General features: G+C 47.9%; 1 protein-coding gene across 1 annotated transcript in view; it reads left to right on the forward strand.

Moving 5' to 3' along the window:
* The first annotated feature begins 13,832 nt into the window (after window positions 1-13,832).
* The window catches only part of TOGARAM2 (TOG array regulator of axonemal microtubules 2), a 32,529-nt gene continuing 30,585 nt past the window's right edge, over window positions 13,833-15,776 (forward strand). The window contains exon 1 of the mRNA XM_038751153.1: window positions 13,833-14,096. Within this exon, the coding sequence (XP_038607081.1) occupies window positions 13,856-14,096 (241 nt within the window). The 5' untranslated portion in view covers window positions 13,833-13,855. The remainder of the gene's footprint in view (window positions 14,097-15,776) is intronic.

Below are 15,776 nucleotides of genomic sequence, written 5' to 3' on the forward strand. Positions count from 1 at the left end.
GCCTGGCACAGAGTAATCAATTAACAAATAACATTAAAAAAAGAGTCTGGGAGGGAAAGGGAGGTAGGTTGGTGCAATCCGGGTACCCTCTGACCCGCAGCCTTTTTGATGGGAAATGCCGATCAACTTTTTGCGTTGCCCGGGCCCCTTCTGGATTTCTCCCTGCCCACTGCAGGGAGAAGCAGCGTGACTCAGTGGAAAGAGCCCGGGCTTTGGAGTCAGAGGTCATGGGTTCGAATCCCCACTCTGCCACATGCCTCCTGTGTGACACTGGACAAGTCACTTAACTTCTCTGAGCCTCAGTTACCTCATCTGCAAAACGGGGATTAATACTGTGAGCCCCATGTGGAACAACCTGATCACCCTGTATCCCCCCAGCAGCTTAGAACAGTGCTTTGCACATAGTAAGCGTTTAACAAATGCCATTATCATCATCATCATCACTGCTGCTGCTGCCTGCCAACTCTATCTTTAGCATCCCCAACAAAGGAGGGAGGCAGGGAAGGGAGAGCAGAAGAAACTCCCATCTGTCCGATGCTGTTACTTGTTCTTGGCTCAGGCTGAAGTTTGGTGAGAAAAAGTTGAAATGGTGGCTCAGGTGAGGCTGAGCAGTTTGGACAATCTGGGTTTTATTTATCGGTACCTCATAGCCTCTTTGACAGGATTGTTTATCCAAGAATTGTCTCTTTGGGCTAATGGGCCTGTTGAGGAGCAAGCGGCATTCTTCCCCTGTCTCTCTGACGGCCCCCGAGGGCCCCCAGTGCCCTTCTCCAGGGTCCCTGGAGCTCCCAGGAGCAAAACTCCCTGGGAAACCGAAATTCTTTGGAGATTCTTGCTAGGGGCTCCCAGGACCGTGTCACTGGAGAGAAAATTGAGGTGAGAAGGAAGGTTGGCGACCTGGGGAAGGGGAAGCCACTGACTGGGAGAGGCATAGTGGGGAGGAGGAGGAAGAGGAGAAGGAGAAGGGTGACTTGTCCTTAGGGGCAGTATTTTCTCCCATATCATCATCATCATCAATCGTATTTATTGAGTGCTTACTGTGTGCAGAGCACTGTACTAGGCGCTTGGGAAGTACAAATTGGCAACATATAGAGACAGTCCCTACATATCACATTCCTGAGTATATCTGTTCCATACCCCTGCCCGCTGATAGCTTTGTCAAGAGCTCCGCATCCCCTCCGAGGGACCAGGGAGAGACACCCCCCCACCCTCCACCACCACCACTGCTCATTATTTTTGTTGTTGTTTCCCTATTTTTCCCCTATCCCTAAACTATTTTAATGTCTGTCTCCTTCCGTAGATTGTAAGTTCCCTGTTGTCAGGGAATGTGTTTAATCACCTTCTGGAGATCGTAAGCTCCTCGTGGGCAGGGAATGTGTTTAATCAAATCTGTTATGTGCTCTTCCAAGCAACTAGTAGAGACCCCCCTCTACCACCACCACTGCTCATTATTTTTGTTGTTGTTTCCCGATTTTTCCCCTAACCCTAAACTATTTTAATGTCTGTCTCCTTCCGTAGATTGTAAGTTCCCTGTTGGCAGGGAATGTGTTTAATCACCTTCTGGAGATCGTAAGCTCCTCGTGGGCAGGGAATGTGTTTAATCAAATCTGTTATGTGCTCTTCCAAGCAACTAGTAGAGACCCCCCTCCACCACCACCACTGCTCATTATTTTTGTTGTTGTTTCCCTATTTTTCCCCTAACCCTAAACTATTTTAATATCTGTCACCTTCCGTAGATTGTAAGTTCCCTGTTGGCAGGGAATGTGTTTAATCACCTTCTGGAGATCGTAAGCTCCTTGTGGGCAGGGAATGTGTTTAATCAAATCTGTTATGTTGCCAATTTGTACTTCCCAAGCGCTTAGTACAGTGCTCTGCACATAGTAAGCGCTCAATAAATACGATTGATTGATTATGTGCTCTTCCAAGCAACTAGTAGAGACCCCCCCTCCACCACCACCATTGCTCATTATTTTTGTTGTTGTTTCCCTATTCTTCCCCTATCCCTAAACTATTTTAATGTCCGTCACTTTCTGGAGATTGCAAGTGCCTTGTGGGCAGGGAATGTGTTTAATCAAATCTGTTATGTGCTCTTTCAAGCAACTAGTACAATACTCTGCACACAGAAAGTGCTGATTGGTTGGTTATAAATGGCTTTGATTATTTTCTGATTCTCTCCCTCTATCAGCCCCAAACCATCCTCGTAGAAGGGAAATTCCTCAGGTCAGCACTCTCTAGCTTTGGAATCGAGATCAGGATTCCGGCCCTTGCCCTGCGACAAGTACCACGGGACGGGGGTAAGCCTCAGAGTCCTGGCACTTAGATCTGAGCTCAGCTCTCAATCTTTCCAAGCCTCCAGCTCCGGAAGACTAAAACGCCCCAAGGGAGGAGCCTCGGTGGGATTTTGTTCTAAGGAGAGGACAGTCACCAAGGGAGGTCTGGATAGGCATTTGGGATGGGACGTTGGAGGAGAGGGGAAGGGAGGGGAGGGGTCTTTTAGACTGTGAGCCCACTGTTGGGTAGGGACTGTCTCTATGTGATGCCAATTTGTACTTCCCAAGCGCTTAGTACAGTGCTCTGCACATAGTAAGCGCTCAATAAATACGATTGATTGATTGATTGAGGGGTGTGTGTATGTCAGTGTCATACACACTCCTCACCCTGGGCTTCAAGGCTGTCCATCCCCTCGCCCCCTCCTACCTCACCTCCCTTCTCTCCTTCTCCAGCCCAGCCCGCACCCTCCGCTCCTCCGCCGCTAATCTCCTCACCGTGCCTCGTTCTCGCCCGTCCCGCCATCGACCCCCGGCCCACGTCATCCCCCGGGCCTGGAATGGCCTCCCTCTGCCCATCCGCCAAGCTAGCTCTCTTCCTCCCTTCAAGGCCCTGCTGAGAGCTCACCCCCTCCAGGAGGCCTTCCCAGACTGAGCCCCTTCCTTCCTCTCCCCCTCGTCCCCCTCTCCATCCCCCCCATCTTACCTCCTTCCCTTCCCCACAGCACCTGTATATATGTATATATGTTTGTACATATTTATTACTCTATTTATTTCACTTGTACATATCTATTCTATTTATTTTACTTTGTTAGTATGTTTGGTTTTGTTCTCTGTCTCCCCCTTTTAGACTGTGAGCCCACTGTTGGGTAGGGACTGTCTCTATATGTTGCCAATTTGTACTTCCCAAGTGCTTAGTACAGTGCTCTGCACATAGTAAGCGCTCAATAAATACGATTGATGATGATGGACAGAGGGAAGGGTTATTTCACTGATAGAGGTAGCTGGGAGCTGCGGGAGTGTGTCTTTGGAAGGGGCTCTCATTCTTCATAGTGGGCGGTGTATATTCGAGGCTAGGGTGAGTCTCCCTGCAGGGCCTAGGCCGGACATTGAGAGGGCCAGGGGGCTGGGGTCATTCTGTGCTGAGGCTGTGTTCTTGGCCCAGAATTTTAACCTATAATTCATATTTACCTATAATATTTACTGTATATATATACTGTATATACATGCACCTGTATATATGTTTGTACATATTTATTACTCTATTTTATTTGTATGCATTTCTTCTACTTATTTTATTTTGTTAATATGTTTTGTTCGCTGTCTCCCCCTTCTAGACTGTGAGCCCACTTTTGGGTAGGGGCCGTCTCTAGATGTTGCCAACTTGTCCTTCCCAAGCGCTTAGTCCAGTGATCTGCACACAGTAAGCGCTCACTAAATACGATTGAATGAATGAATAGGAAGTAGCCCCAGAAGACCAGCCGTCCTGACTGGGTTCATCCAGCCCAGGATTTCCTCTCCAGCCACGGCAGCAGCAGGCTTGGAGGAGGCATGGGAACAATTCCTCCCCCTTAGACTGCAAGTGCCTTTGGGACAGGCACTGTATTTGCGCTGATCACCATCGTCAATGGTTTTGATTGTGTGCAGAGCACCGTACTAAGCTCTCGGGAGAGTACGGTACGATAGAGTTGGTAGATTTGTTCCCTGCCCCATAATGAGTGTACAGTTTAGGGGGATTATCCTCTGTCTGCTCTAGAGCTTAACACAGCACTTGGCACACAGTACATGCTTAATGATCATCATCATTATTATTATTAGAGGAGGACCCCCCCCACATCTTCCCTTCCCCACTGCACCTGTATATATGTATATATGTTTGTACATATGTGTTACTCTATTTATTTATTTATTTTACTTGTACATATCTATTCTATTTTATTTTGTTAGTATGCTTGGCTTTGTTCTCTGTCTCCCCCTTTTAGACTGTGAGCCCACTGTTGGGTAGGGACTGTCTCTATATGTTGCCAACTTGTACTTCCCAAGCGCTTAGTACAGTGATCTGCACACAGTAAGCACTCAATAAATACAATTGATGATGATGATGTTGAAGACCGGGCCTTTGGTGACTTGAAGCCTCTTTCTAGTTAAATAACTCAGAACAAGTCATGCAGGTTTTCATGAGTGATAACATCTCTGTACCTCACTGGGCAGTCTAAGGAATGAATAAGAATAATGATGCAAGATGATTGAGAAGGATTTTGAGTCAGAGGAGAAACTGTAAACAGCGCCAGGCCCTGTAAATCAATCAACGGTATTTACCGGGGGCTTACTTCATTCATTCATTCATTCAATCGTATTTATTGAGCACTTACTGTGTGCAGAGCACTGTACTAAGTGCTTAGGAGAGTATGATACAACAGAGTCAGTACACACGATCCCTGCCCTCAAAGAGCAACGTAGCAGAGTCCGGTCTTGAGGTCACGCGCAACTAGGCCCTAGGTAAACTTACCCAATACCAAAGTGGCGTCATCTTGGTATTCGAAGGGCAACCAGTTTAAACTAACCGTTATTGCGCTTGTTTCTGAATTGAGGGCTCTTTCAGATATGGTCCAATTTGTCCTCGGAGCATGCTGATGAGAGAAGTGGTACCGGTCCCATTTTACTGTTGTGGAAACTGAGGTGGAAGTGCCCACGGTCAGGCAGCCAACTGCAGCAGAGGTAGGAAAGGGGATCAGGACTTGTGCCCTTTTTTAATGATATTTATTGAATAATAATAATGGCATTTGTTAAGCGCTTACTGTTCTAAGCACTGGGGGCGGGGGGGGGGGATAAAAGACGATCAAGTTGTCCCATGTGGGGTTCACAGTCTTAATCCCCATTTTACAGATGAGGTAACTGAGGCTCAGAGAAGTTAAGTGACTTGCCCAAGGTCACACAGCTAAGTGGCGGAGCTGGGATTTGAACCCAAGACCTCTGACTCCAAAGCCCGGGCTCTTTCCACCGAGCCATGCTTTTTCTCCCATAGAATGCCTACTATGTGCCAGACACTATGCTAAACGCTGGGGTAGATACAAACTAAACAGGTTGGACACAGTCCATGTCCCACATGGAGCTCACAATCTAAATCTCCACTGTACAGATTCATTCATTCATTCAGTCGTATTTATTGAGCGCTTACCGTGTGCAGGGCACTGTACTAAGCGCTTGGGAAGTACAAGTTGGCAACATATAGAGACGGTCCCTACCCAACAGCGGGCTCACAGTCTAGAAGGGGGAGACAGACAACAAAACAGAAATAATAGCATTTGTCGAGCACTTACTATGTGCAAAGCACTGCCCTAAGCTCTGGGGGGGATACAAGGTGATCAGGTTGTCTCATGTGGGGCCCACAGCCTTCATCCCCACTCCACAGACAAGGCAACTGAGGCTCAGAGAAGCGAAGCGACTTGCCCAAAGTCACACAGCTGACAAGTGGCGGAGCTGGGATTAGAACCCACGACCTCAGACTCCAAAGCCCGGGCTCTTTCCACTGAGAGTCATTCATTCGTTCATTCATTCAATTGTTTTTATTGAGTGCTTACTGTGTGCAGAGCCCTGTACTAAGCGCTTGGGAAGTCCAAGTTGGCAACATATAGAGACGGTCCCTACCCAACAGCGGGCTCACAGTCTAAAAGGTGGAGACAGACAACAAAACAGAAATAATAGCATTTGTCGAGCGCTTACTATGTGCAAAGCACTGCCCTAAGCGCTGGGGGGGATACAAGGTGATCAGGTTGTCTCATGTGGGGCCCACAGCCTTCATCCCCACTCCACAGACGAGGCAACTGAGGCTCAGAGAAGCGAAGCGACTTGCCCACAATCACACAGCTGACAAGTGGCGGAGCCGGGATTAGAACCCATGACCTCAGACTCCAAAGCCCGGGCTCCTTCCACTGAGAGTCATTCATTCATTCAATTGTATTTATTGAGTGCTTACTGTGTGCAGAGCACTGTACTAAGCGCTTGGGAAGTCCAAGTTGGCAACATATAGAGCCGGTCCCTGCCCAACAGCGGGCTCACAGTCTAGAAGGGGGAGACGCACAACAGAACAAAACATATTCACAAAATAAGATGAGGTAACTGAGGCACAGAGAAGTTAAGTGTTTTGCCCAAGGTCCCACAGAAGCTAAGTGGTGGAACTGGGATGAGAACCGAGGTCTTCTTTCCACGGGACCACGTTCCTTCCCAGACTTCCAGGTGTGGTCCTCCCCATTAGACCCCGGGGCCTCCCTCTTTCCACAGTCTTCCTCCTCCATCCTGCCTAGGTTAGCTCTTAGAGCGAGCCCTTGGGGTGCTATTAGTTGGCAGTAGCTAAGGGCACCCTAAAGCCGGAAAGTGAGTCCCACCACAGGGGATCTGTGGCCACTGTTCCAACTCCTCAATTCATCTTCCTCCTCCCTTCCCGGCCCATTTTCCATCTCCTTCCTCCTTTCCCCAGATTATAGACCCTGGGAAAGTCACCATGCCCTGCAACTTTGGCTCCCTTGTCACCCTGACCCCCACCGCTCCAGAGGGGGGAATTTTCTCCTCCAACTTCCATCCTCATTCATTCATTCATTCATTCGATCGTATTTATTGAGCGCTTACTGTGTGCAGAGCACTGTACTAAGCGCTTGGGAAGTACAAGTTGGTGACATATAGAGACAGCCCCTACCCAACGACATTGGAGAAGCAGCGTGGCTCCGTGGAAAGAGCCCGGGCTTTGGAGTCAGAGATCATGGGTTCAAATCCCGGCTCCACCAATTGTCAGCTGTGTGACTTTGGGCAAGTCACTTCACTTCTCTGGGCCTCAGTTACCTCACCTGTAAAATGGGGATTAAGATTGTGAGCCCCCACGTGGGACAACCTGATCACCCTGTATTCCCCCAGTGCCCAGAACAGTGCTTGGCACATAGCAAGCGCTTAACAAACACCATCATCATTATTATTACCTCTTACTTATTATTACCCGTCTTACCTCCTTCCCTTCCCCACAGCACCTGTATATATGTATATATGGTTGTACATATTTATTACTCTATTTATCTATTTATTTATTTATTTTACTTGTACATTTCTATCCTACTTATTTTATTTTGTTGGTATGTTTGGTTCTGTTCTCTGTCTCCCCCTTTTAGACTGTGAGCCCACTGTTGGGTAGGGACTGTCTCTATGTGATGCCAATTTGTACTTCCCAAGCGCTTAGTACAGTGCTCTGCACATAGTAAGCGCTCAATAAATACGATTGATTGATTGATTGATTGATTATTATTATCATTCCATGTAGTCTGAAGCTTGCTCTTCCTGCTTTCTCTCATCAGAGCAAAAGCTCATTGAGAGCAGTGATTTTTGTCTCACGTCCCCTCTATTTCTTCCCACAATACTTGTCACGTCTTCTTCAATCCTGTTGTTTAGCTGACTGACTGACCGTTAGGGTGCCTGGGGACTAGAACAGCAAAGCCAGCAGTGCCATCTTCAGAAATGGAGACATGCCCGCAGAACCTTGTGCCTGAGAAGAGGTAGCCTTACTGCTGTCTTGGGCCTCTCAGCTTGGGTAGAGTTTAAAACCTGGGTGTCAAAAGGTCGCAGTCTGTGGTTTGGGAAGGGGCAAGGGCCATTCCCAACAGGGCCACCTCGCTAGGCAATGAGCACGGCATTAACTCCGAGTTCAGCCCGCCCACCGTCCCCAATGGTTGTCTTTCCCGCCCTGGCCTCCTTTTCCCGCTGCCTTCCAAGCCAGCGGAGGCTGCATTTTGGCGAGTGTCACCAGCATCCCCCGGAGAGTGTGGCTTTATGTTTCCTCTCCTCTGCTGCAGGTTGCCGCGGGCCAGAAACCTCAGCAACTGGTAAGGCTCCGGCCACCGGCAGTCCACAGCAGCCCAGCTAAGAGTGTCATGGCAACCCACGATGACTTCTCCGCAGGTGATGCATGGGGCAGGGACTGCTTCAGCCTGTCTCTCTGGGTTTCTGCCAGTCCCTGCCTTACCGGTGAAACCCTCAAATCCAGAGTCACACACTCCAACGTCCTTGCGTCTTCTCCCTGGCCGGCTCGACTCCTGGATTTGGGGCCCAGGTTCCGTCCTGATGGAGAGCCTGAAAGATTTCACTGCACTTCTGGCTTTGATTTTCAATCTGCCTTCTGTGCGGGTGTGCTTGTCCCTGCGGACGGGATGAGAACGGCTCTCTTTAGCAGACGTCCAGGACGCTCTAGAGAAACCAGGATCCCCCCGGGGGACCAGGCGGAAAATCGAGGGGAAGAACCAGACCGTGACTGGAAGCGCGGGAAAGGGAAATGGGTAGCAGTAATTGCGGTAATAGTATTTATTGCTATTTATTTCCGAGAAGCAGCATGGCCTAGTGGATAGAGTGTGGGCCTGGGTTCTAAGCCTTTCTCCTCCATTTGTCTGCAGTGTGACCTTGGGCAAGTCACTTAATCAATCAATCAATCAATCGTATTTATTGAGCGCTTACTGGGTGCAGAGCACTGTACTAAGCGCTTGGGAAGTCCAAGTTGGCGACATATAGAGACAGTCCCTACCCAACAGTGGGCTCACAGTCTAAAAGGGGGAGACAGAGAACAAAACCAAACATACTAACAAAATAAAAGAAATAGAATAGATATGTACAAGTAAAATAAATAGAGTAATAAATATGTACAAACATATATACATATATACAGGTGCTGTGGGGAAGGGAAGGAGGTAAGATGGGGGGGATGTGCTTCAGTTACGCCATCTGTAAAATGGGAATTAAGACTGTGAACCCTATTTGGGACAGGGACGGTGTCCGACCCAATTATCTTGTATCTACCCTAGCACTTAGTGCAGTGCCTGGCACATAGCAAGCGCTTAACATGCCATTATTATTAGCATTATTATTATTATGCGCTTACTGTATGCAGAGCACTGTTCTCAGCTCTGGGAAAGAAGACTTGTGGGAATTAGACCCCATCTCTCAAGGAGCTCGCAATCTGAAAATAGAAAAAAAAGAGGAGCGGAGACTGGTGATAGACACATCAGGAGTGTTGAAATAATAAAACCTGAACAGCACGAAGGACAAGGACAATTCACAGAAATTGGTCGGGTTCTGTGGCTCGGAGTCTGGAGTGCGGGGATGATGGGGAGCAAGTTTATGGGTATGATGTATCGATGAATGAATGAAATGTACTTATTGAGTGGCTACTGTGTGCAGAATGCTGTACTAAGCGGTTGGGAGAGTACCATATAACAGAGTTGGCTTGCACCTCCTGCCTCTTGCTGGATGGCTTGGTGTCAGAAAAGCTTTCTCCTCTCGGGTCTCAGGGGGCCGAGGCAGGTCCTTCCTTGCCCGTCTCCCACCAGAGACATTTGCTGCAGATTCTCCCCCAAGATGCAAGGCAGATGGCAAAATTTTCGACAAGATCATTCAATCAATCTTATTTATAGTGCTTACTATGTGCAGAGAGCACTGTATCATGTGCTTGGGAGAGCTGAATACAACAAAGCTGATAGACACGTTCCCTGCCCACAAGGAGCTCGCAGTGTAGAGGGGGAAACGAACAGTAATATTAATTAGAGAAGCAGTGTGGCCCAGTGGAAAGAGCCCGGACTTTGGACTTTTGGTCCTGGGTTCAAACCCCGGCTCCGCCAGTTGTCAGCTGTGTGACTTTGGGCAGGGCACTTCTCTGTGCCTCAGTTCCCTCATCTGTAAAATGGGGACTGTGAGCCCCGCGTGGGACAACCTGATCACCTTGTAACCTCCACAGTGCTTTGCACATAGTAAGTGCTTAATAAATGCTATTATTATTATTATTATTAGAACAGTGCTTTGCACATAGTGAGCGCTTAATAAATGCCATCATTATTATTATTATTAATTACGGATAAGCACATGAGGGCTGTGAGGCTGAGCGTGGGTGAATAACAAGGGCTTGAAAGGATTGAGTCCTTCCTGATGGAGAGAAGCAGCGTGGCTCAGTTGAAAAGAGCCCGGGCTTTGGAGTCAGAGGTCATGGGTTCAAATCCAGGCTCCACCCATTGTCAGCCGTGTGACTTTGGGCAAGTCACTTAACTTCTCTGGGCCTCAGTTCCCCCATCAGTAAAATGGGGATGAAGACTGTGAGCCCCCAGTGGGACAACCTGATCGCCTTGTAACCTCCCCAGCGCGTAGAATAGTGTTTTGCCCATAGTAAGTGCTTAATAAATGCCTTTATTATTATTATTATTACTACTGAGAGCCCCGAGGAGAGGCGATGGCAGCTTCTTCTCAGGTCTCCTCGGGCTAACCGGACTGTCTCTGCCTTGCAGCTAAATGCCGGGTGCCTGTGGCTGTGTACTGTGGAAGCGTTCCCAGGGCTGCCTCCAGTTTCCAGCCCATCTGTGGAAGAAGAATCGACTCCAGCCTGCGCTCCTGGGAGGCGGGAAGAGAAGGTGAGGCCGTGAGGGGCCTCAGTGGAGCGGTCGAGGGGGAGGTGGGCTCGGTGCTTGGGAGGAGGAGAACTGTAAGACCATAGAGAAGCAGCGTGGCTTCATGCATAAAGCAGGGAACTTGGGAGTCTGAAAGACTTGGGGTCTAATCCAGCCTCTGCTCTGTGACCTTGGGCAACTCATTAGCTTCTCTTGGCCTCAGTTAGCCCATCATTCATTCGATCGTATTTATTGAGCGCTTACTGTGTGCAGAGCACTGTACTAAGCTCTTTGGACGTCCAAGTCGGCAACAGATAGAGACGGTCCCTACCCAACGGCGGGCTCGCAGTCTAGAAGGGGGTGACAGATGACAAAACAAAACATGTGGACAGGTGTCAAGTCATCAGAACAAATAGAAGTAAAGCTAGATGCACGGCATTAACAAAATCAGTAGAATAGTAAATATGTACAAGTAAAATAGAGTAATACATCTGTCCAAACATATATACAGGTGCCGTGGGGAGGGGAAGGAGGTTGGGGGTGGGGGGGAGGAGGAGGAGAGGAAAAAGGGGGCTCAGTCAGTAAAATGGGGATTAAGACAACCTCGTGTGGGACAGAGACCGTGTCAATCAATCAATCAATCGTATTTATTGAGAGCTTACTGTGTGCAGAGCACTGTACTAAGCGCTTTGGAAGTCCAAGTTGGCAACATATAGAGACAGTCCCTACCCAACAGTGGGCTCACAGTCTAGAAGGGGGAGACAGAGAACAAAACCAAGCATACTAACAAAATAAAATAAATAGAATAGATATGTACAAGTTAAATAAATAGAGTAATAAATATGTACAAACATATATACATATATACAGGTGCTGTGGGGAAGGGAAGGAGGTAAGATGGGGGGGATGGAGAGGGGGGCGAGGGGGAGAGGAAGGAAGGGGCTCAGTCTGGGAAGGCCTCCTGGAGGAGGTGAACAAAACCAAACATACTAACAAAATAAAATAAATAGAATAGATATGTACAAGTAAAATAAATAGAGTAATAAATATGTACAAACATATATACATATATACAGGTGCTGTGGGGAAGGGAAGGAGGTAAGACGGGAGGGAATGGAGAGGGGGATGAGGGGGAGAGGAAGGAGGGGGCTCTATGTCTCAGTTACCTCATCTGTCAAATGGGGATTAAGACTGTGAGCCCCCCGAGGGACAACCTGATCACCTTGTAACCTCCGCAACACTTAGAACAGTGCTTTGCACATAGTAAGCACTTAATAAATGCCATTATTATTATTATTATTATTATTAAAACTGTCTCTTCCAACCCCGCTGTATAATAGTGGTGTACCTTGGGGAAAAACGTTCCCTAATTGCCTCAAAATGTGGGCTCAAAACGTGCCTTGTAGAACCTGGACCGCATCATCCGTCATCTGAGTACGCATTCATTCGATCGTGTTTATTGAGCGCTTACTGTGTGCAGAGCGCTGTACTAAGCGCTTGGGAAGTACAAGGGGAGTCCTCATGCGCACATGCACACACGCTCACATACATAGCACACGTGTAGATCATTGGAAACACAAAAAAGACTCATGAAGCAATAATAAATCACAAAGCAGTTTTCCTGGAGGAAGTTGGTTGAGAAACTCCCAAGCCCCCAGGTTTCTCCTGTAGCAGGGAATGAACCAAGAAGGGCACCCCCGGCTCAGACCCAGCTTCCCAGACCGTCACGAAGTGGTCTCAGAATCCTAATGCATTTTTTTTTTATAAGAAGCAGCGTGGTCTAAGGATTCCCTGGAAGTCAGAAGGACCTGGCTTCTAATCGCGGCTCCACCACTTGTCTGCTGCGTGACCTTAAGCAAGTCACTTCACTTCTCTGTGCCTCTTAACTCCATCTGTAAAATAGGAATTTCAAGACTGTGAGCCCCATGTGGGACTTAGACTGTGCCCAACCTGATGAACTTATATCTACCCCAGCGCTTAGTACAGTGCCTGGTACATAGTAAGCGCTTAACACCATTTTTTTTTTAAAAGGAAGGGTGTAGACCTCAAAAGTTTCAAGTAGGCCTTGAATAAATTTGAAGGGCCGTAATAGGGTCCCAGAGAGGGAGAAGGGAAAAAGTTAGGGATATTGCAAGGCTTAAGAATGTTTTAAATAAATTAATGGGCCGTGGGTCCATGATGGGTCATTAGAGGAGAAATAGGGAGGCTAGATGGTCCTAATGGGTACAGCTGAAAAGTGGCCTATGTGGGATTAGACCTTCTTGACAGTGAGCTTGTTGTTTACAGGGAATATGTCCACCAACTCCATTGTATTGTGCTTTCCCATTAAGCGCTCAGTAAATATCATTGATGCCGATGATGCCATGGAAGACAATCACCGTTTAATTCCTTCTAACGGCCTTTTGCCCCTCTCTGGGACTCCTGGCTTTAGCATGTTTTTATGCAAGAATATTGGCTTCCCTTCTAAGGCCACCTTAGGGGAGTAGTTGACTGCCATGAGTGGGTAGCCACATTCACCGGCTCCGTCGGCGAGCGGCTTGGGTTTTAAAGCTGAGTCTGGGTGGAGAGCATCCCCAAGACATCCATGAGAAGCAGCGTGGCTCAGTGGAAAGAGCCCGGTCTTTGGAGTCAGAGGTCATGGGTTCACATCCTGACTCCGCCAACTGTCAGCTGTGTGACTTTGGGCAAGTCAAATGAATGAATGATTGGTCAGCTCTCTGGAAGATACTTTAAGTATTATTCTATTTATTTATTTTACTTGTACATATCTATTCTATTTATTTTATTTTGTTAGTGTGTTTGGTTTGGTTCTCTGTCTCCCCCTTTTAGACTGTGAGCCCACTGTTGGGTAGGGACTGTCTCTATATGTTGCCATCTTGTACTTCCCAAGCGCTTAGTACAGTGCTCTGCACACAGTAAGCGTTCAGTAAACATGATTGATTGATTCTCTGTGCCTCAGTTACCTCATTTATAAAATGGGGATTAAGACCGTGAGCCCCACGTGGGACAACCTGATCACCTTGTAACCTTCCCAGTGCTTAGAACAGTGCTTTGCACATAGTAAGCGCTTAACAAATGCCATTATTATTATGCTATTATCCACTACCAGTGTTGTACAGAGCAAGTTACCGTTTGCTTCCCATCCGTCTGTGTCCAGCCTCCCTTCAGACTGGGTTGGAAGTCCGGATGAAGAAGCAGCAGCCGTGTTTGTGTGGTAAGGATGGAGACCCGGCTGGTCTCAAACCCGGTGCCCTCTGGCCTGGCTGGCAGGACGGCGGTGGGCCTCAGAAGGACCTGGGGGATGGCTCCCGGCGGCAGCCCACCACCCGGGAATCGGAGGCCAGCAGCGCTGCTATGGAAACCGTCCAGATCAAAGACAAGCTGAAGAAGAGGAAACTCTCTGAGGGGCTTTCTGGGGCTCCTCGGGGTGAGTCCAGCTGCTCTGCCCTCTGGGGCTCCCGGGAGGGTTTGGCTTGGCCCCAATCCGTATGGATTAGGAAGGAGCTTAAACAGGCTGAAAAGGGGGCGCAGGAACTCGACTGGAATGCCATCCCTCTGCCCATCCACCAAGCTAGCTCTCTTCCTTCCTTCAAGGCCCTACTGAAAGCTCACCTCCTCCAGGAGGCCTTCCCACACTGAGCCCCTTCCTTCCTCTCCCCCTCGTCCCCCTCTCCACCCCCCCCATCTTACCTCCTTCCCTTCCCCACAGCACCTGTATATATGTATATATGTTTGTACATATTTATTACTCTATTTATTTTACTTGTACATATCTATTCTATTTATTTTATCTTGTTAGTATGTTTGGTTTCGTTCTCTGTCTCCCCCTTTTAGACTGTGAGCCCACTGTTGGGTAGGGACCGTCTCTATATGTTGCCAACTTGTACTTCCCAAGCGCTTAGTACAGTGCTGTGCACACAGTAAGCGCTCAATAAATACGACTGATTGATTGATTAAAATAATGATGGTATTTGCTCTCTTCATTCATTCATTCAATCATATTTATTGAGCGCTTACTGTGTGCAGAGCACTGTACTAAGCACTTGGGAAGTACAAGTTGGCAACATACAGAGACGGTCCCTACCCAACAGTGGGCTCACAGTCTAGAAGGGGGAGACAGAGAACAAAACAAAACATATTAACAAAATAAGATAAGTAGAATAAATATGTACAAGTAAAATAAATAAATAAATAGGGTAATAAATACGTACAAACATATATACATATATACAGGTGCTGTGGGGAAGGGAAGGAGGTAAGGTGGAGGGGATGGAGAGGGGAGAGAATGGTGGATAATTCAATGAGGGGCTGAGGCTCGCGTGAGGGAAGGACTCTAGCCCTTCACAGAAAACTTTCATTCAATCATATTTAATGAGTGCTCACTGTGTGCAAAGTAATAATGATAATAATGGCATTTATGAAGCGCTTACTATGTGCTTTTAGACTGTGAGCCCACTGGTGGGTAGGGACTGTCTCTATATGTTGCCAATTTGTACTTCCCAAGTGCTTAGTACAGTGCTCTGCACACAGTAAGCACTCAATAAATATGATTGATTGATTGATTGCAAAGCACATAGTTGTAAGTGCTGGGGAGGTTAGAAGGTAATCAGGTTGTCCCACAGGGGGTTTACAGTCTTAATCCCCATTTTCCAGATGAGGGAACTGAGGCACAGAGAAGTGAAGTGATTTACCCAACGTCACACAGCTGACAAGTGGCAGAGCCGGGATTTGAACACGTGACTCTGACTCCAAAGCCCGGGCTCTTTCCACTGAACCACGCTGCTTCTCTTTAAGTACTGTATTAAGCGCTTAAAAACCCGGAAGGACTCAGGAAACTCAGCCCCTGTGAATTGGGGATCTCTCGGTTGGCAGCCAGTAGCCTTCTCAGCTACTAAGTTTAGATCAGGGCTCCCCTCTGGCTGTCACTGCTGCTGCCTTTTCCACCTCTCCATTGAGGAGGATGGCTTTCCTCCAGCAACTTCCTGGACGGAGGAATGAGCACATTGAGATGCAAGGTAGGGGGTCCTTTTGCTCGGGGTGACTCCAGTGGACAACCCTCAAGTGATAATCAGGGACCTAGTCATAGGAGCAATATTGTTGTTATTAT

Source organism: Tachyglossus aculeatus, chromosome 9 (assembly GCF_015852505.1).
Source record: "Tachyglossus aculeatus isolate mTacAcu1 chromosome 9, mTacAcu1.pri, whole genome shotgun sequence".
Taxonomy (NCBI): domain Eukaryota; kingdom Metazoa; phylum Chordata; class Mammalia; order Monotremata; family Tachyglossidae; genus Tachyglossus; species Tachyglossus aculeatus.